General features: G+C 35.6%; 1 protein-coding gene across 1 annotated transcript in view; it reads left to right on the top strand.

The window, feature by feature from the left end:
- Window positions 1-23,320, top strand: part of LOC112047367 (facilitated trehalose transporter Tret1) — an 80,493-nt gene that overhangs the window by 37,470 nt on the left and 19,703 nt on the right. Inside the window, exons 2-3 of the mRNA XM_024084478.2 lie at window positions 13,330-13,550; window positions 18,871-19,030. Coding sequence (XP_023940246.1) covers window positions 13,449-13,550; window positions 18,871-19,030 — 262 coding nt within the window. The 5' untranslated portion in view covers window positions 13,330-13,448. The remainder of the gene's footprint in view (window positions 1-13,329; window positions 13,551-18,870; window positions 19,031-23,320) is intronic.

The raw sequence follows: 23,320 nt of genomic DNA, 5'->3' as shown, positions 1-23,320 counted from the left end.
TTATGTCGTCGTCAAGGTCATAAAGGACACCGTTTTGGCGTCTATAGGTACAATCGATTTTTAGAGATTGTTTTCCAAAATACGATTGTAGATTCTTTTGAAAAGTTGGGGTAGGCGTTAATTCAAAATAAGTTTTCAAGAGCTGTCTCATGCATGAGTCACTTCTGAAGGTGTTCTGGTTGTCAACCCAACCCTCGTGACTCAAGGTCTCGTGGCGCGGCGAGTTTCGTAATAGCAAAGAAACCGCTCCAGAGTCGCCCCACACGTTTCCTGGGAGCTGTCGAACACGTGACAGGTGAGGTCACGTTATTGTAGGGCTCGTATCTATAGATATTTTCCTGGACTTTTCCTCATTTTCCGCATTGACATTATTTTCTTTGTCAGGCTTTTTTAGAAAGCTGAAAAAAATGAAAATTGTCTTCTTTACTCTCGTCTTGTCTTCAAAATGCAAGCCTTACTAGACTATTAGTAACAGAGAGATATAAATTCGCTTTCATAACATAAGTAAGAATTAAAGATTTTGGGACTACGAGTATGACACTTTTTTGAATTATGAATTTATTGAGTTTCTTTTCACCTTAATCTAAAAATTGGGTATTGATTGTCTACAATCAAAAAAATACCTACTAGATTTAATATCGCATGAGATGTATACATCTATAAATTATAGGTATTAATTATAACTATATTAATTTTATTGTTTCTTGTTTATCGCAAAGAAAGGCTATAATGGAACAGTTTAATGTTAGCTAGTTTAATGGTATGAGGATTTCTAAGCTTCGTATTTATTTTCCAGTAAATGCTTAGCGCTTTAACTACTTCAATTAAATCCTACAGCCAGCCTTCCGTTATGGCGAATACTTAAATTTGCTCGCTGCTGTGTAATTCGATAAATTATTCCCTTAACGATATTACCCTCATTCCTTTAGAAAACTCAAATTGACCTTAAAATAAATTAAAGAGATTTTGTGCCAGTTAGCAAAAACTGTCGCTTAAAGAGAATTTTATTACAATTCATTCGAACTTGATGTTATTAATATGGTCAATTTTGATATTTCCCACATATAAAGTAGCTTTTTCGTGCATCTTTCTTCGTTAGTTGAAGGTTTTTTCATCTCTTCGAGAACAGTATCGATATTTTGATGAAAAATATCTAACAACGTGTATGTATTATTTTAAAATGATCGGTTGAGTTCCGGTGTCAAAGCTTAAAAAACCAATTCTAATCAGTTAAACCATAACTTTGCATTTATAACATTAGGCCGCTATATCAGTTGCGTTTTATGAACGGTAGCGTCAAACTTTTGACCCGTAACAACAGTTCGAAAACATTAACCTTAATGTAAAAATCTTTCAATGTCTGATATTCGTTGTATCACTTTGCAGTCACATACTCAGTTTATAGGAAAATTAATATCGAGACTTGTTATTGTTATTCTTACTATCCGAGAACGCACTTAAATAGCCGCACGACAGACATAAAGTGCAACGTCATTGCGTACAGATCGGTGCTTTTCTTTGGGACAACATTTTCTTTTTTGTATTCACTTGCAGGTAAGGGTCGACGAAACTGTAGTGTTTTCTTCATATCAATTTTACCTTTGTTTATTGGTCAGACGCCGGAGAACGCGACGCTCGAAAATCGCTAGTGTGATAGCGGTCTAAAGTACAGTTGCTAATCCTGATTTGGAAACTTCTCAAATGGAACCCCTATCTTCTAGGAATACAATTGTCTTATTACATAAACTTACACCTCCCGACTCAATCGCAGGGACACGTGCGTGAGTGAACGTGACGGCTCCTGATGGGATGATTGCTTGCTACAGCTGCCGTTGCTCTGGTGGTCGTTATAGCGGGAAGGTCCTTCCATTGATTCTTTTACTTGTTGTTGATTTTCAAACGACACTTCAGATGATTATCATTACTGACCTTCTAGCGAATAGATCCGCTAACCTGTTGACACACTAGGTCTGCAACGTTCAGTTTGTCTTATTCATTGACATACTAGTAAACGCCCCGCGGTTTTTGTTTCTGTACAAATACGGAGACAAAAATATATCCTATGGCACTCAAAAATAACATGACCATCTAATAGTAAAAGAATTTTCATAATCGGTTTAGTAGATCTACAAATTTTCCCCTACAAACTTACAAACTGAGGAACAAACAAACTGATTGAACTTTACCTCTTTATAATGTTAGTATAGAAGAAGCAGTAGTACTTACTTAGTAGATCTCTTTGTGATAACTTGAGTTCGTCTGGGAAGTATATTATTGTCGGAATATTTACAGATACATGAAACTTTACGAATACGCTTCAGGTTGAACGACGCAGAACAGCACATCTTATCTCGTGTTCCTCCAAAGAAATGCTTCGGTTTTTTACATAACATGAGGTGATTCATTTGCTTGTTCTGTTAACATAAAATTCAAATTTTGGAAAAGTCCGAGGGCCCAGGCATAAAATATTTATTCATAACTATACTGCCCAAACTTTTTGTTTGCGCGTAGGACAAAATTATGAGCGAACCATGGTGGTAGGTCGTTTCCTTATATACACTCTCCAAGATTGTTTGGACTGACTGAAAATAGTCAACTGTCTTTGTTGTGAAGTGGTTCTGTAACTGACCACGGGTAGCGGTAATTACTTACAAACTATGACCGTAATATCGATTGCTCGTTATTTAAGTGATAGATTCTTTTCTATCGCTAGAAAGACAAGATCCAATCAATTGGTCATTCCAGTAAGGAATGCGCTACGAGCAATAACCCTCTAAATGGTCCACGGGTAGTGTGTTACAGTTTACTGCCCGCAATTCAAGCGCTAATAGAAAAACGATGATCGTAAACGTTCATCTGGCTAAACGACCTTTTGTTTAACTGAACAGTAAATGGTTTTTATTAGAATTGAAACTGTCGTGAGCTGTATACATTAGAAATAATTTACGATTATTCCTATAGCTTGGCAACTTCGCGATGAATGGAAAACCCACGACTGATGCACGTCACTTCCCCGCACGCACGATTTCACACGCGCAATCTTTCCCCGCCCGCATGTCATGATGATGACGTATGTTAGTTGTCATATACGAAATTGAGATATGTAAAAATGTCATCCGGTGCCTTCTGGTGGATATCTTATAGTAGGTAAATGACAATAGATTTGACAGTTACAACCCATCTAGATGTAAAGTTCTCATCGATACAAATTAATTAAATCCAAACACAAGGTAACTGCTGTAAAGCGATGAGGAGTTCCCTCGTCTGTGCTTCGGCTCCATCATCAGATGGATACCAGACCTATATTAAATTGTAGTGGTTTAAAATACTTAATAAAAACATTAACAAACGCACTAGTTGGCTCTATAACTTTACCTTCGATTTTTCCAGGGTCCCATCATCAGATCCTGACATGATTTCTATGGGACCAACTGGAAATAGGTTTCGGCGTCTTCGAATAATCGGTGATCGTACATAAAAAAAATACGACGAATTGAAAACCTCCTTTTTTAGTTAGTTGGTTAAAAATAATTCGCCACATGGCACCACGCCCTTTCTCTCGAAGTTAATCTTTGCTTTGAGAAACTTATCTATTTTGGGTTCTTATTGGGGATTTAGGATTTAGTGTTATTACTTCTTGCAACTAAGTTTTTGTTCGGCAAAGGAAATAAGTCAAAAGTTTCGGCAAATACATCTGAAATTATCTGACTGTTAACAAGTTGATGTACCCTTATTTCTTCCAATTATACAAAGGTCTGATTCGGAAACCAAATCTATTTACAGGGAGAAATTTACCTCAATCATCTAATTAATCATTATCTGTCTTTTTGAATGGTCCTACAGGGTTAGGCCTTTCTTCTTATATAGGCGAGGGCTGATGACATAGTGCTACAATTAACAATACTATTCTAATGTGGGTGGCAGTGCAAAATGCTTTACTGTGTAGGTAATGATTGCTATCACATGTTAATTACCGACGGCTTAGCGTGTTTTAGTATGTGTAAAACAAATTGAATACCAGTTATAAAAGTTACTTTGACTGCTTGTTACTTATTAAGTTGAGTTAAGTAATATGGAATGTAGAGTCGTAACTGATATCGTAAGTCGTAGTCGTAACGGATATCATTCTGATCTCAATTGGATATCATCTTTCTCAGCATGAAACTACTTGCTGCAAGTGTTGCGGTGAATTTATTACTAATAAAGGCTTTATTGGAACGCATACAATTGTTTAGTAATAGGGCATTGTGATGTGGGTTATTAATGTTTTTTTTACGATATTAAATTTAAATAAACTTTCTGACGCAGTGGCTTTTTCTTCTTCCAGCGTTGTCTTAAAGGTAAGTATGTCTTGGGGTTTATTTCTGATGATATGATTCTAGATTACTAGACTACTACTACTATAGATTTTAAGAAATTAAATATCACGTGTCTCAATCGGTGAAGAAAAAATTCGTGAGGAAACCTGCATACCAGAGAATTATCTTAATTCTCTGCGTGTGTGAAGTCTGCCAATCCGCATTGGGCCAGCGTGGTGGACTACTGGCCTTACCCCTCTCATTCTGAGAGGAGACTTGAGCTCAGCAGTTAGCCGAATATGGGTTTATGACGACGACTACTATAGACTTTATATTTTCTAACATATCTCCAAAAGATTTCAGATTTATAGTAAATTTTCTTGTCAGAAATCTCAAAGGGCTTTCCACAAATCAATATAATAGGATCATATTGATTTGTGGAAAGCCCTTTGAGATTTATGACAAGAAAACTTACTAAAAGAGTGGAAAACGCAATAAATTTATCAAACTTAAAAGTATTTATTTGTTTCAGTCTCTAACATAAATTACCAAAATGTTAATGTAATTTGTATTTAATCGAGTATCTAGTAGTAAGATCTACATTGTATTTGTAAAATACATCATTTAACAAAAAATAATATGTAATTATTTACGAGTCCTTGAGAAAGAAGTTCACGATATTTAAGACGGACAACTGAGGGAATGTTGGAATGGTTCTTTTTACTGTACGGTACCCTAAAACACAATTAGAATATTTATGATTATTATTAATTGTACTCCCACGTCTTAATTGATGAAATACTGATTACAGTGCGTGCGCATCATTTGAATTTATATCTCTTACAATCATTAAACACGTTTTTTCAATGATCACAAAATTGAGATAATTATAATGTCATTACAGACTATCATATCTTCACTTGGAATTACACAAAAAGTTATAATCGATTGTGCACTTTATTAATAACGTCATAAGATATTTAATAGTTAGCTTATATTTCATTTAACTCGATAATATAATTAATTTCTTTCAGCTATAAAATCGCTAGATCTATTACAACTCTTATGTCTATTAAATTAAAATCTATAATACCATAGGCAAAGTTACAATTTACTAGAAATTACATCGATCTTAATGTCACCTTTAACTATTTTGGTTCATGCGATTATGGCATCTGAGCAAATGGAGCTAAGGATGATATTTCCATAATTAGTGACGCCTTCAGTTTTATGTCCATTAATCGACATCAGTCGTTTGACAGCGCGTCGCGGCTCATTACTATGGAGTTCCCGATCGACCGGTAATGAGAGTTCGATTAAAATAAAGGAATTTTACTCTGTACGATATATCGCAATAAATATTATCCTCAGAATTCAAAGGAGAAGAAAGCTTTAATCTAGTTTCGTTGTTAATGTAATCTTTCAACCAGTGTACAGCGTTGGTAATACTTTACAAGCGAGATTTTCTCGAGGCAGTAGTTAAGATTTAGGAAGTTGTTGGTGTTACACCCCCGTTCCCTCTAAGAATACATTAAGCCGGCGATTTTGTGTCATTATTAAATATATTAAGCCCGCCAGCTCTGCGTTTGACCAGCGTGGAGGGTTTAAGTTTCAGATCGTCTCCCTTTCAAGAAGGGGGCCTTAGCCCTCTAGTAGGCTATACAGATACTCGTAGATATTGATGTTGATGACGATTGTGAATCCGTTTTTGGGCAAGTGTAATATCGTATGGTGTAAAAGCAACCCATGAAGATGTAACCCGTCGATACGCGAGTAATTTGCCCATGCATCGCATATTTAATGCGCGCCCGAGGCGTTAAAATCGCGTACGAAGAAACCATTTTGTTTTTCTTTTTCAAAATTACACCGGCTTTAGATGTATCTTGGATAATACCGTCTTTAAAATTGTAAACCGCTAGTGTAGCTTCTTGATATAAAACCACAAAATATGAACAATCATTTGTAACTAACATACAAATAGTTTTAAGTCAAACCTCTTGAGATTTCAGATAAATCATTAGATACATATTAAATGGACCAGTACAGGGAGGGCCTGCTCTTTCTGTTATGTTGGAGAGAGTGTTGGAAGTTTTTACATGCCATGCTGCTTCAATTCAGATTAGTGGACTTAGGGTGGCATTTGACTATGAAACAATTATGATTAACGCGCTAAATTTCTTAAAAGAAAGCCATTAATATAGGCTGAGAATTATTACGATGGCGTTCGGTATCCTGTCTACAAGTCAGACAGTCCTTAGACTGTCTATTTGCGGAACATTACAGCGGCAGTAAGACGTAGAAGACCAACAGCCTAACTAGCAGATCAAGGAGTATTGACAAGCAATACAACATGCGTTAATAAATCATCAGAGCGATCGAGCACTTGATCAGCACTTCGTCGTTTGACAACAGTTAGCCCAGTTATGTCTATCGGAAATGATAAAATTGATATAACCAACTGACCATCTCTGGGTTGCTACTTGGAAGAAAGCCATGACACAAGGGACATAATTATTAAGATTGAGGATCAGATCTTAAGTTTGCTGACTATTGCAATCATCGCCACATGCATCCGGTGAGATGCTGACAAGCTATACAAGAAGCTTGACTAAAAGGTCATACCCCATGAGAGCCGGACACCCAATTAGCACCACTTTTAGTAACTGGTTGTCGACAGATGGACAGGGGACGTCATGTTAGGTAATGCTCTAATCAGTTAGGATCATAATCTCAGCTGCGAACGTCTATCGGCAATAAAATTAATAATATTTCGTGTTAACAATAGACTCTTTGATGCCAGTTCGATATGTGATAGCAGGCAGGTGGTTCTATTTTTGAATTCGCACTCACTTTCTACGCGTGCTTTTCTCACGCGAAAAATACTTGCTGTTGGTATATCTAAATTATTTTTATCTGAAACCTTACTAACATTTAGCACTATGATCACACTACTAACATAAAGGCGTAAGTTTGTAAATGTAATGATTTTCCTTCTTTAAGCTGTGGGTTGTAGACTAATTTGGCTGATATTAGGAATGGAAATAGATTTTACTTTGGATTAACATATAGGCTACTTTTTATAACGGAAAAAAAGTTGTCTACAAAGCTATAGATGAGACGTTGCGTTGCAAACATACTGAAAATTACATATTACAAAAACTCATAGACAATTTACAAGCAGAATGTCTGTCAGATAAAAAAAAAGTTATCACAGGACTAATAGTAATTCCGTAAATTATTCGTGAACTGACTAGTAAACCGGATATCTTAATCTGGTTCAATGTTTGCACGGATTCCGTAGAAATCTTTTGATTTATTGGAAAAAAGTTCCAAGAATCAGTTGTATCATACGGCCATGTAGAACGGATGTAGAGGTCGCAAAGTTTCGTTATTGGAAGAAAATATACCTTGGATATAACTTGATGGTTGTGAGTCAAAAAAATGGGTGATCAAGATCGAGGAAAGTAGGTTAGATTGTGTCGAGAAGCGGAACATATCTAGTGATACAGTTTAGCTTAATTACTGCCATAGTTACAATGATTGATGTTAGTACCCATGTAAAAAATATTTCAGTGATTTTTGCAATCTTAGATGATACTTGGCTCCGTAACTTTACCTTTAAAATTTTGACTTTTGTTATTATTAAACTAAAATAACTCACGTTTCATAAATGCTTGTAAACTAAGACCTACTTGAAATAAATAAATTTAGTTTTTTTTTCGATAAATGTTGTTTATATGGCGTGATGCACGTATGATAAAGTAACAAATAAAGAAATATAGACATAATAATTTAAAAAAGACAGCAATACTCTCGGATTCTAGAGGAGTATTTGGGGATGTCAATGAAATCCTCTGAAGTATTATAGGTACGTATATAATTATAAATTTTCTTAGGTCCAGCAACAGATTATTTAGAGAATAGTTTAGAAAGTATATTGTTGGCATCACGATTCATGTGCATGGGGTCTTTGGCCTACAATCAGAGCATTATATAAATGTACGTCGGTTGTAGAATTCGTCACTACTCGCATCGACCACACCTGCCAAGAGCGATGAACTGATTGAAAATTATTGTTGTACTGTACTGGATCTGGTGGCCAGAAATAGACGTTGTTGTTGTGAAAAATGGCCGTTGCCTCTATCTAGGCTAGGTTTTCAACCTGTGGTCTAGATACAAATGACATACCTTCTGCCTTCTTTGAGAATATTTCTTCATTCGAAGCCGACAATTTCTTATGCTCTTAAAGAAAATATCAAGCACCCACGAAGGGACATTATCATTCAAGTTGAGAACCTATGGTCTTCAACTCTTTCAGAACCATATGGTTTACCTGAAGCTACGATGCCTAAGTAACACAATCTGTTTGTAACAGCTTACTCATTTCACACTACAAAGACAAAATTTGATACAATGGTACATTGAACACATTGGATGACGGATGTGAAAGAAATAGCTATGCCGTCTTTAATATGATTGAAGTTAGAAAAATTTGAATTTGATGAAAATATGTATGAAGAGTAGACAATTTCTAAGATAGCGGATATTAAATTCTTAATATTTATGCTTTTAATATCCAAAAATACGAAATTCCAAGCATCAAAGTGACAAAGTCGTGAGTAATAACTTTACACAAACATGATGGTTAAAATTAACATAAATCACTGTTTGGGTTAATTCAAACATGAAACGGCTTAATGTCTAAATTTCAAGCTTTTATTACTGAATATCCGGCCATAGAACCTTGAAAATTATTACACCTAACCACAATTGTTGGGCGCGTTAAACAGTTTATGCGATTTTACTTCCTATGGTTTAACAATAAAGGTTATATTGGCGCGGATGAAATTAGTTTTAGCCAGATGTTGCGGTGTACATTTAAAATAATCACGTACCATTGACCCGGTTATGCCTGAGGTCTTTGTTTGGCGAGCTTGTGTTCCACTGAAAGATATATGGATCCTACTATCTCAATTTACTGTAAAACAAAAATTAATTTCACATGAGCTTTTCTTAAAATATGCTTCATCATTATCATCATCATCTTTAAGAGCCGATGGACGTTCATTGGACAGAGGCCTCTTTGCATGGACTTCCAAACAAAACGGTCTCTAGCCGCCAGCATCCAGCTTCCTGCAACCCGCTTGATGTCCTCGGTCCACCTAGTGGGGGGTTGACATTGTGCTTTCCGGTGCCAGGAGTTAAAATTTGCTTAGTACTAAGTATGTACTAAAAATTCATGTATTACGATAAATACACGTATTATAAACAATTTTTATCTGTAGGTATCCATTATTCGAATAATTATCTATAGGAGTTTTCGCAGAGATTTTAGATAGAGCTAAACTGTTTCATTGCATTCGAATAAATACATACTCATAGAGTGTCCGAATTATTGGCAAACTAAGTCACGGGTAATGACTAATAATGAAAAATAGTTGAAAAGCTAAAAACAAAATACATGATTATCTTTCTGCATAAGCGAAGAAAACATTTCTTCTATATCATGCACTGGTGAACATGCTTTAAAACCTGCGTCAATACTGGTCTATGAGCTGAAAATAGTTAGTTGTTTGTAATTATACGATACCTAGACTATTTACATTTGTATGTTTGTTTGTTATTTCCTATCCGTTCGCTCTGACGTACCTCCTAAACATCGAGTATTTATTATGGTATGTGCAGGAAATGCACAAATACTTTAAACATTACATGGCGATAAATTGGGAATTAATTCGGCATAAACTTTAGACTATAAACATTCGATCACCTTAATTCAGGATTACCGGCCATTTCAGATGTTTGGTAAGCCATAAACTCAGACACCGACTGTTTCAAGCTCGCTTTCGTCACTAGTGTAACAAACTGTTGGTACTTTTCTTTATCAACCACATTTTTGAAGTGATATGGGAGCTTCGTAACGTAACTCGTTACGGCGCCACTCTGTCTGGCTTCCCTTTCTCTAACGCATACGGCAGCAGGTATCTGTCGAGCGTCCTCAGACGCACACGTTTCTTGTCCTTTGTGATGTGAATATGTTGTTGTCATAGGCTTCAATGGGACCGCAGCGCCGTTGTCGTTATCAACCTATATTCGGCCCACTGCTAAGCTCGAGTCTCCTCTCAGAATGAGAGGGGTTAGGCCAATAGCCACTCCGCATTGGGCCAGCGTGGCCCAATGCGGATTGGCAGACTTCACACACGCAGAGAATTAAGAAAATTCTCTGGTTTCCTCACTATGTTTTCCTTCGCCGTTCACAGTTTGAGGCACGTAATATATATATTTTTTTAATTTAATTTTTTAAATAGCTCCGTTGTACATAATATGTATTCTGTGACGGCCTCACCGGGGGTTTTAGGCGTGTGCAAAATATCTTCATAAATTTTTTCACTTTCAAAAAATATATGATAAATTATCAAGTTTTTAAATCCACTTTTATGTATATAGGGCAATTTGTTTTAGTAACCAGTAGATAAGTAAATTACTAAAAATGTTTGTCCGAAATTTGACTCTAATAATAAGCATATTTTTTTAAGTAATGGTGAAATCAGTTTTTAGGCAGGTATTTTTGGACTGGTTGTTATTCTCACGATGTTTTGCAAAATGTGACTAATATTAATACATCTTTTGTTTGTACGTTCGTGTCGTTTCAAAGAAAGTAATTAGACAGCTATGAATAGACAAAAAGATTAACGTAGGTATATCATTAGCTTGGAACTTAAAGTTACTGTTGTTACTGGATAAGATTGCTCCCCTGTGACATGGTTGTGACTGGGAAGTCCTAGGTTTGAGCAAACTGGGGTTAAGGTATAACGTCGTGCTTTTACAGTGGAATTCATAGACGTTGTAGGGGCACCCCCAGGGGTTTATTCAGCCACAGTGTATCGAATTTAACCTCTATTTGTTTGAAAATTTGACACTCAGCGCGTGAATGATCCCCTGGGGGTGCCCCTAGAACGTCTATGAATTCGATTGTTAAAACATCAACTTATTTGAATACGCTTGTAGTAAAACCGCGTAACTGATTTTCATATTCTTCTGGAATAGTAGATACTATTCTGTATGACATGCATTTTTCCGTATCTTGAAATGGTTATAAATTATAACCTATGTTATTTGCTGATAATGTTTACTGAAACCTATCCATTTATGAAATAAATGTCGGTAGGCGTGAAAACGTGAAAAACAAACAAATTCACATTCGATTTATAATCTTAGTTAGTTCTAATTTTTATTATTTACCTCAACACATTTACACTTTGTGCTTGTATGTGTCTATGAATGAACGCTGGATATAATTTTCAGTGTGACTTTTTGGTGTGACGTCACGTCTTTTGCTTCATAGACACTTATATGGATGCAAGAATGCACTGTTTACCAAACTCTAATAACGAGCCCGTATCAATGAAGAATATTCCAGTTTGTATTCATTGTACATCTAGTGCATACCCTAGTTTTAAACCTTATGTACTGCAGACACTATAAATGCAATATCTTTTTTTTAAAGAATATTTGCCATATCCTACTAATAAACGCGAAAGTTTGTATGGATGTTTGTTACACTTTAACGCCGCAGCTACTGAACAAATTTGACTGAAATTTGGAATGGAAATAGATCTTACTCTAGATTAACACATGGCTACATTTCATCACGGAAAAAACATGGTTACTGAGGTATTTGTGAAAAACTAAATTCCACGCGGATAAAGTCGCCGGCGTCAGCTAGTATTTTAAGTATAACGAATATTCCCATTTCCCTCAAACTATTAGTCGGGTAAAACTGTATTAGGCGTGGGTACAAAATGTGTTGAGATATATATATACCTACGTTAGATTTATTTAAATAACAAACTGCATTTAAATAATGAATATTTTGAGTATGGCATAGAATTAAAAAACAAACATCCACTGTTTGCACTGACCGGTCTATGGTGACATAATGGCGACTGATGACGTCAAGGTGTCCGAGTGTATTGTCTTGCATAGCAGTTGATTATTCCGCCTGTATCTTGTGAGGCATCTAGTGATACACTAGCATTCGTTCTGGACGCACCAACCATAGACATTTTTTTTTTAGTTTTATAAGATCGCGATTACAAACCATAAACAAACAAGTATCTTTTAGTAAACTAGTGCAATTGGAAAACTAAAAATTGTTATTTTTTTAAAATCATTTTAGTGTTGTTTTATTTTATTTTTGTTATTTTATTATAGAAAGTTTATTTATGTTGTGTTACGTGTATAGTAAAAGCTGAAAGTGTTTTGTTTAGTTATTCTATCGCTACATGTTGATACTAGAACAGGGTGAAACAGCGACGCTTATTTTTATGTATGTATTCAAGATTTTTTCCTTTTCTGAGTAAAAGTGTGTATATCTACTTTGCTTTGTAATTATTTAAAAGAAAAAAAATTCAATTTGTTAATATTTTTAATTTTAATAGTTATTTCATCGGTCAAAAAAATTTTAAATGAATTTTGATATCCTGTTTTCTAATACTCAATTAAAGCGGAAAATCCTGCTTTTATTTATTTTAACTTAATTTACCTACATTTCAGAATTGACCATAGATATTTTTGTGATTTACGTTTATTTAGTGTCCAGCAATTCGTTTTATTAATAATTTGTATTAACATGTTTTTATAATACATAGTTGAACAAGTTAAAGAGTTTTAAACGGTCCGGTGGTTAGCCTATGTGGCTTCGTATCACGAGGTCCTGGGTTCGAGTCCTACGTTGGGTCATAAAATTCTGAGCTTTTCTTTCTTCTAAAAAAATTTTCTATGTTGTAATGAACATTACGCCAATAGAGGATTTAGAGAACCCATCACTTTTGCCTTCTGCGCTCGCCCAAACAACCCAGTGACACCGCTAAGGCTAGAAAAAACTAAATTATCACCGCCAACCCGCAATGGAGCATGGTGGGTATATACTCCATATCCGCAATCCTATGAAAAGTGAGACCCAGTATTGGTTATTACAGTAAACTGACAATAATGATATAGTTTTAACAGTTTTTTTCATTTGTTTCAGATAAAAGTGGAGCAGCAAGATGACATAGAAATAACAGTGAAAAATCGTGTAATTTATTTCGAAGTGAAACGAAAGTGGAGAATATTTTTTGTAGTGAAGTAAAGAATAAATCAGCGTATATGTGTGAGAAAGCGAGACTGGAGAAGATGACGAACATTTCTCCGGAGACGAGGATCATGATGATGAGAGGGGAGGACGGCAGGCAGGGCTACAGGCGACAGGTTAGATTTGTTTTTATAATTTTATTAAAATAGCCTTTTTTTACTTAATACTAGCGGAAAACATTGTGAGGAAACCTGCATATTTACCTGACATTTTTCTTAATTCTCTAGGTGTGTGAAGTCTGCCAATCCGCATTGGGCCAGACCCTCTCATCCTTAGAAGAGACTCGTACTCAACAGTGAGCCGAATATTGGTTGTTAATAATGACTAGCGGACTCCTGCGATTTCGTCCGCGTGAATATCAGTTTATTAATTTAGTTTATTAATTTACAAACCGCGTGGGAACCACGGATTTTTCTGAAATAAAAAGAAGCCTATGTATTGTTTAATAACTTTATCTATCTTCTGGTTAAATTTTAATTAAAGTCGATCCAGTCGTTCCAAAGATTAGCACGGACAGACAACAGAACGTTTGTGTTTTAGTATCGTGTAATATAAGAACTTGAGAAAATACAGTGTTTTTGAAATCGCCGATAGACAATTTTTTTTAATATTTTATCATTTTTAACCGACTTCAAAAAAAGTAGGAAGTTTCTGAATTCGACCGTATATAATTTACACATGTCACTAGCGCGTCGAAACAGATGCGATTAAAGTTAATTTCATTTAGTCGCATAGTAAAAGAACGTAAGTTATTTAAACAAATAATACCTAAGTATTATCTACTATGTCGAGTTATGTGTTCAGGAATTGTAAAAACTATAGATACATTAAATTATAATGTAAGTAAACATAAAATTGTACATGTGTGCGTTCAGTGGAGTAGCTAAATTCGGATCAATTTTGCGGTTATTTTGTAGGCACGTTAATCAATTTTAGAATTTAAAATATCGTGAGTGTTATTCATATTAATTGATAATGAAACACGGCTAAAACTCACGTGATTTAAGGTCCACGAACCCATACGGAGCCCTTAGTCATTAGTTGGTTCTTGCATCGCGGCACGATCCAAACTGATACTAATCTAAAAATACTAATATCACGTGAGTTTTAGCCGTGATTCATAATCAATTAATACGTTAATCAATGGTCTCGTAAAATATCGTCGTGTATAGAGTATTAATGTAGGTACTATCACAATATGTAACGTAAGTACACATATAGATTGTCGATGCTCCATGTGACGTAATTGGCCGCGCAGGGCTTCAATCAATCAAACTGCATTTACGCGGTTTTGCATTTAATTAGCTGAAGCAATAACACAATGTGTTATCGCTCGGGAATGTGTGTTAAAAGTTTTACGACTTTTCACTTTGTATTTCCGCGATATAAAACTGTTTAACATACTACCAGTATGCGACAATATAGTATTGAAATTTAAAAATTAAAAAAAATATTATAACTCAAATATCATTATTATCCGCATCGTACGGATCACATCCAACGGATTTATCTATCGTAAAATTAAAAATCCTTTTGATGCGATGCGTCCGATACTTACGATGCGGATCAGTGGACGCACTTGTATGACTTTATATACAAAGAATATTAAAATCCGTTTGATGCGATACATCCGATACGTACGATGCGGATTAGTGGACGCCTACCATAACGGACCACTATAAGAGCAAGCGTCCATCATAATAGGAGAAGTGACAACTGGTGATAGGCAACTGTTGCGTTTATTGCCGACTCTCCTTAGCAGAGCCTGCCTTTTGAAGGAGGTAGAGTCTTTCGTTATCAATCCATATTCGGCTCACTGCTGAGCTTGAGTCTCCTCTCGGAATGAGAGGGGTTAGGCCAATAGTCCACCACGTTGGCCCAATGCGGATTGGCAGACTACACACGCAGAGAATTAAGAAAAGCAGAGATCATATCCACTAGGTTATCACGGCTCACTAGGTAGAGTCTTTAAAAATAATTAAATTTCAGAAGTGCTTGTAAACTAAGCTTACTATTTAATTACATTTGAATATGGATCTTATACCGATCACACTGCTCCAATGGAACTTGGCGGGCAGAGGGTAAACCACCACTATAAGAATAAATTCCTCCGAAATCGGGACAAAGTCGCAGGCGTCTGCTAGTAAAAGAAAAAATGTTGATCATTGTTTCCGGGCAGTAGCCACCGTCTACTTGTTATGGCGGAGATTTGGCACAGGACCAGCGCACACCGACCTCCTGACTACCGCCGATACGATACACACTTCAGTGTTGTTATAAAGGCCAACGCATATCTGGTGGGCATATTGTACCTCATTTGCTATCTTCTTAAAGTGCCACTTCTAAAGAAGGTTGGCGATCATAATGGAAACATGATTAGGAAATATTTTAATCGATTCCTGTCACAACATAGTGATAAAAGTAAAATTCCCAATTAAATTTTCTACAAAATAACTCTAAAATATCTGATATACCCGATATACCCAATAAACCTATTTGAAGCATTTAAAACACCACCATTTTAGCGCTAACAAGTAATTTTTCAGTGCTATTTTCCCGGTGAACTTACACACTTTTTAATAACTGAAAATTAATTGAAGCTAAATTAAAAAAAAAAAACACATGCATTATTCTCTATTGTGCCCTAAGAGGCTCAGGTTGTAAAGCCACCAACATAACTCCAAACAGATATTTTACTGTCAATTTCTTAAATGATAGGAAAGCTCAATATTTAATAGCTTTTTATATTGAATCCTGAATCGATCAGGACTCAAACCCTGGACACCGTGTTAGTCATATATGGTACAATTTGACCAACGAGACAGAGGCTTCGGTTTCTCAAGTTAACTGCATTCTTATAGCGCCTCTTGACTGCAATCACACTTGATGTCAAGTGAAGATCACTTAACATTAGGCGTGATCGCGGTAAAGAGCTAACTTGTCAATATAAAAAGCTATAATACAAAATGGAAACCCTATATGGTATAACCAATGTAAGTCAGTATGTCGACCGTTGACCCCATCCCAAATGCTCCGACATCCAGTGAGAGCAATTAGGGACGTGACATCGTTTCCGGGATTGCATATCGAATTATCGATATTATAAATATCGTAAACCTTCGATTGCTATTTATGAGTTACAAAATTGTGGATTGATTACACTTTCTTTATTGATGTATCTCGCTTTGAGTAGATAGCGATTAAACGATTGCATTGATTGATCGATTTTTAGGTAGCCAATTGGGTAACTAATGATTACGAGTGTATTAACATTTAATAATTTATTGATTTCAGCCACTGTGTATGTGGTTAATCAAATAATTTGGTAATAAAAAATAATGTTTTGCAATTTGGTGTTCGATGATTGTGTTGTTTCGAAAACTATTTATCCTACTTACCTACTATCGTTGTAAATGTACAATTTTTGCTGTTTAATTTCAGTTAATCCATGAGGTATCTTTTACTCGGTTCTATACTGTAACTATTCCATTCGTCAAATATTTCTTGTATATAGTCGACTAAGAATCACACACTACAAACAATATCAAGCTAAGATCGAATAATCGGGCCGAGAGACTAATATCAGAAAGGAATTACGAGTGCATTATTATCTCACATTTAACTATTCTGATGTAAATTACATAATTATTATATTCTAAGTAAAGAAAAAAAACGGGAAGTCGATAGGCGAGAGTTATTGTGCATCGTAAACAAAACAACTTTTTACTATCGTTCCATGAAGATTGATTGGTGCAGTTTATAGGAAAGTCTTTTACGACTTAATGCCTTTTTGATGTCTTCCGCTCTTGTGTTTTTCTAGTTTTAATTGGATCATCATTAAGCTCGTGTTAAAACTGTTGATTGAAATTAAGGAACGCATTAAATTCTTTATTTAGACTTGATTACTTAATTCTCTGCTATGTTTTTAAAAGAAGCCCATGCCATCTTGTATAATAATCCCTTATTCAAGTATAAATGAATAAAATACCTAGTAATATTTAATTCATTCATACTTGCATAGTTGTTTCGCGCAGAAAAAAAACAACTTGGCTTCCAATAATCTTTGTCATGTATATTCTAAGTCAATCTATATTTAATAGTTTGTTTGGTTTAACGCAGTAATCACAGAAAATACAAGTACTATTCAAACCTATATTATATGTATAGGTTTGAAAGGTAAAATTATTTTTGTTCTAGTTTTATATAATACGTGAATGAAGGTTTATTCTAAAACAACATAATCATGATCATTATCAGCCTTTTATGATAGACCTGACCTTCTATGAGGCCCGGCTCGGCCACCCTTTGTATTAAAGGGAGTGAAGTTGGAGCTTAGGTCTACCACGCTACAATGCGGATTGGTGGGTTAAATAACATAATATAATAAGAAAATATTAGTACTAAATAACAATAAATAATAGGATAATATTAACAATATATCGATAAGATAGAACAACCCTAATCCATTATAACACTCAGGAGAGCTCGAAACATTGATCGATTCCCTCCAGGCTCGGCTTATATCGGTACACTGCGCTAGGGATGTGACACGCTGCGACATGTTATCTTCATTTCCACAATAATTGATATATTATGTACGAGTAACACGGTGAATTCTCTGACAACTAGCCGACTGTTGATCTCGAAGGACTTTTTAGATCGAGAGCCTGTGAAGAACATTCATTGTTCATTCGTTATCAACCCATATTCGGCTCACTGCTGAGCTCGAGTCTCCTCTCAGAGTGAGAGGGGTTAGGCCAAATAGTCCACGCTGGCCCAGTGCGGATTGGTAGACTTCACACACGCAGAGAATTGAAAAAAATTCTCAGGTTTCCTCACGATGTTTTTGCTTCACCGTTTGAAACGTCATATTTAATTTCTTAAAAGGCACATAACTCAAAAGTTGGAGGTGCATGCTCCGGACCGGATTCGAATCTACACCCTCCGGAATTGAAGGCAGAGGTCATTCGATTCGGGATCGCATGTAGATAGCGGGCAGAACCTCAATTTCAGCGCTATAATTATTTAGCCAGACTTCTAAAAGTTACAGTTTTTGTTAGTAATTTCTCAAAAATTTTTCTCTTCTTTTTGAGTCTTTTGTCAGATTAGAAACATCTTAAATAGTTTCTGAGATAAAAGTAAAAACCAAAGCGCTATTTTAATTGTTAATAACTTTTGCAATTTTTGCGAGCGGCACTTCAATTTTTTCAAACACTTTCTACATACGATTTCGAATCGAATGACACCTAAACCATATTTTTATGCAAAGGAGAAAAATGTTCGATCTAAAATGAGCTTGCTAACTAGACTACAAGTAGATGGCACAAATGAAACAAGTCCTAACAATCATGGCGTTAGGACTTCCTAGGACGCGCTCAGCCTCTTCTCCTGTAAGTCTGATCCTGTGCTCGATGATGATGATGATGTCTTCCTCAGATCCTGGCAGCGCTGGCGGTGTCGCTGGGCCCGTTCGCCGCCGGGCTCAGCAAGGGCTACATGTCGCCCGCCATCGCCTCCATGCAGGAGTCCAAGCACGACTGGAGCTTCACCGTCAGCGACCAGCAGGCCAGCTGGATCGCTAGCTTGAGCTTGTTGGGTGAGTTACTTGTTAATCTATACTAATATTATAAAGCTGAAGAGTTTGTTTGTTTGGTTGAACACGCTAATCCCAGGAACTACTCGTCCGATTTGAAAAATTCTTTTTCACTACTCTTGCTCAAAAACATTGTCATATTACCACTCCACGGCGGGGCTAAACAAGCATATTAGCCTCTAGGGGCTAAAGTAATTTTGTTTTTTTAATTATTATCTATTACGAGTACTAGCCAAGTACTAGTTTACTTTATAACGAAGGAGGTTTTTTTTATTCGTAAATAGAATCATCCGGTAAGGCCCTGCTTCTTCTTCTTTTGGTTATATGGCTCCGCGCGTCGAGCGATTGAGCCAGAGTTCCATCGCCCGCCATATACTTATACCTCTTTCAAATAAGCCCGATTCTATCTTCGACTGCCGTCACTTAACATCAGGTGAGATTGCAGTCAAGGGCGTATAATTGAAAAAAAAAACAGTTTTCCCAATGATTTTAAAATCATTGCGTATTCTAATGGTGATTGTCCATCTTGTTATAAATAGACAGTTGATAAGTACTCGTTACAACAAACAGAACATCTAGCATAGTTAGGTACACCACAACACAACACAAGATCTAAACAGTTAATTGTCTAGTTAATTAGCTATCAGAGACCTTTAAACCGTTTAGGGAGATCGAAAGCTATAATTATAACTATTATTAGAAAGCCAAGAGAAAGTATAATAAGTAGGTATAAAGGTACCTACCACAACGTTGATTTACGTGGTTTTTAAGCTTTCACAAAGATGTTAAAATTTATGTATACGTATTTAGGTGAATTGTGGTTTTCTGTAATATCAACATTAAATTTAATTCATGAAGAAGTTTTGTGGTAATCTTCGAAATACCTAAAAATATTTCCCTAATTAAATGCTACATTTTTCATGACTGCAATTTATTGTTTTATTTTAATTAATATTGAGAAATATAAGCTGAGCTTTATGGACTTGTGCTGTCGAAAAACTCCATTATTATGTTACATATAAAACAAATTGTAACAGAATCGTAGGGCATTCTCATGTTTCAAACGTTCATGTTAAATCTACATACTATCCTCATCATCACCATCATCACCATCACCATCATCATCATCATCATAATCATCGTCATCGCCGATGTTCGTGTTCTGTTGCCATGGGCTTTATAAGCACCCACGGGTTTGAGCCATATACTGTATACAGCAGCAATCTGGTCAGGTTATAAATAAACTACTTGAAAAGTTACATACTATATTAAAAGCAATTTAAGCCATGCCCAATAAAAGGATATGAATAAATTTTCGAAATCCTTAAAGGAATCATGTATTAGTATTTCTGGATAATAATTATTGTATAGCCAGAGAAAAATAAGTTTTTCTTTTTCATATTTTAGTATGCAAACTCCATCAGCCATTATGGTTTAAGATTATAAATCTCTCTGACTTTCTCGATAACTATTTGTTTTCACAAAGCTATTGTTGTGTCGATAAGCAGCTAACACATTTCATCATGTGCATTGTACTTCACTCCGCACTGCCTCGACCGGGAACCGAACGCGTTTCCACGTTGTACACACCTACGAGGAATAATTACCATCTAACTGCACAGATAACACATACACAGAGATATAAAATAAACACTTTTTTTTTGGAAATAACATAATATAGATACAGTTTATGATAAAACAAAAATATGACTCAAAAACGTACGCACTAAACTAAAAAGTGAAAAATAACATCATAATATGTTCTACCTGCTGATCAGTACGAAGGCGGTGCTAAGCCGGTGATGTATTAATTCAAGCCACCATTTAGATTTTGCAGACAGTGTTTTTCCATGTGGTCCTGTCAGAAATGGCCTAAATTAAGACAACACCGGCTAAGCACCGCCTTCAAACTGATCAGCAGGTAGAACATATTATGATGTTATTTTTCACTTTTTAGTTTAGTGCGTACGTTTTTAGGTTTTGAAGTCGGTTGTATTTTTTTTATTAAAATTTTTATTATTTTTCCATTTTTAGTGTAAAATTTCATCTCAAACGAATACATCAGACCCCTACTGACAGTCACAACCCATCTTGGTACAAAATTCTCAGCAATACAAATTAATCAAGCCCAAGCACAAGGTAGCTACCGTAAACCGTTAAGGGGTTCCCTTTATTGACCTTGGTCTTCATCATCAGACCCCTAATAACAGACAACTCATCTAGGTCGAAAGTTCTCAGCAATACGAATAAATCAAGGCCAAACACAAGGTAGTTACTGTAAACTGTTAAGGAGTTCCCTTAATTGTCCTTGGTCTTCATCATCAAACCCCTAAATGACAGTCACAACCTATCTATGTGGAAAGTTCTCATTAATACAAATTAATCAAGCCCAAACACAAGGTAACTGCTGTAAATCGCCGAGGAGTTCCCTCGTCTGTTTTATGGCTCCATCATCAGATCGATTTTAAACCTTCATGAAATTGTAGTGCTTAAAAGTACTAAATGGAAAAGTATACAAACACACTAGACACCCATATAATTTTCGAAAGTACCCCTCAATTTCTCCAGGATTCCATCATCAGATCTTGACATGATGGCAATGGGACCAAATGGGGACTATACCGTTTCAAACAAAAAAAGAATTTTTGAAATCGGTCCAGGCGTCTTTGAGTAATCGGTGTACATACATAAAAAAAAAAAAAAAAAAAATACCGACCGAATTGAGAACCTCCTCCTTTTTGAAGTCGGTTAAAAATTATATGACTAAATACAGATCACCTCATGCGGCACTAAGATTTTTAGTGGTCTTCAAATATGAGGACATTTTTATAGCTCATCTAAGTAACTTATACGTTTATTTCTAGTATTGACTGTGAAATCGCATAAAAATACGCCAGTATATGTATCTATATATATTAAAAATTACTAGACATTAGTGTATTTTATACCTTTTTTTACCCTCGACGAAAGTGCGTTTGATAATGTAATAACTAGTGGAACCTGTCAAGCTTCGCTTTGACAGTTACGTATGCAACCGATCGGAAGAAAGCTATCGGTGACAAACAGAGTTTTTAGCTGCTTAGAAGGTTTCACGTTACGTTGTTCAGGCCAGCCCGCATTTAATTAACGTGGTGAGCCTATTGTTAAATCGCCTTATCCTGAAGGACCTGCAGTTTCCGGTAGTGCACCATTAAAATAAACCGTTAATGATTATGAATGGCATGTACATACGAGTTTAGATTAGAATTAGGATGAGGGCTGTGGATTGTACTTCATTATAATTGTGAAATTAGTTACACAGTAATTAATAGTCAGGAATTTCTATCACAACAAACAATTGCTGGTACACTACAGTCAGCTACAGTGTCAAAATCAAAATCAAATCTATTGCTCTAATAGATCGCAAACTATAAAACGAGATAAAATCTTCACGAGTTTGACCGAATCACGAGTCTTGTTATTCAGGTTCTCAGGTCCTGGTTTTAGGTAATTAACTATTCGGCATTCAACTAAGTATCTTTCTAGTTTTCACTTTCGACAGATCTAATGGAATCGGAATAGAAGATTCGTGAGAATCGTTTAGCTGCAAAGGTTAAGTGAACATTGCCAAATTAAACAAATTATTAGCATTGATTAGTTGCGAAGGTAAAGAAACGGCAAATAAAACAAATTAGTAACTCTCTTACTTACATGTTCATAATTATATAGATTTAAATTATTACCTTTTGCTACATTCTGTTAAATTATTTAAAATAGTATAGATGTCCAAAATATACTAGTACTTCATCATTAGGTAACAACCCATATTCGGCTCACGGTTGAGTTTGTGACAAGTGATATTTAATTTCTTAAAATGTACATATGAAGTAAAAAGTTAAAGGTGTCCGAATCAAAGGAAAAAGTCATATCCACCGGGCTATCACGGCTATAAAAAAATATAGACACTTACTATTTTGAAAATTATGAGATCTACATATACATTGTGAAGCTTTCTTCTCCGTATAATGTCAATTATTCATCGTCTAAGAATGTAGGATGCAAGTATATTCTAATGCCACAGTACGCTGTACAGCTGTAAGCTGCTTGGGAAACCTGAGCGCCATTAATAAATCTAGTTCATTACAATAATAGCTCAGCGCTGAAATGTGGGCCGAACATTTGTGAACAGCTCATAATATACCCAATATTATTAAAATAAGTCTAAATAACATCAGTAAAACATATACGGGCTTAGATTTGTTTTTCTCCTCGACTGCTGAATTTCACAGGACTTTTAGCAGATAGGTACAAGTA

Source organism: Bicyclus anynana, chromosome 2 (genome assembly GCF_947172395.1).
Source record: "Bicyclus anynana chromosome 2, ilBicAnyn1.1, whole genome shotgun sequence".
In the NCBI taxonomy this organism is placed as follows: domain Eukaryota; kingdom Metazoa; phylum Arthropoda; class Insecta; order Lepidoptera; family Nymphalidae; genus Bicyclus; species Bicyclus anynana.
This window is presented reverse-complemented; position numbering and strand designations above follow the sequence as displayed.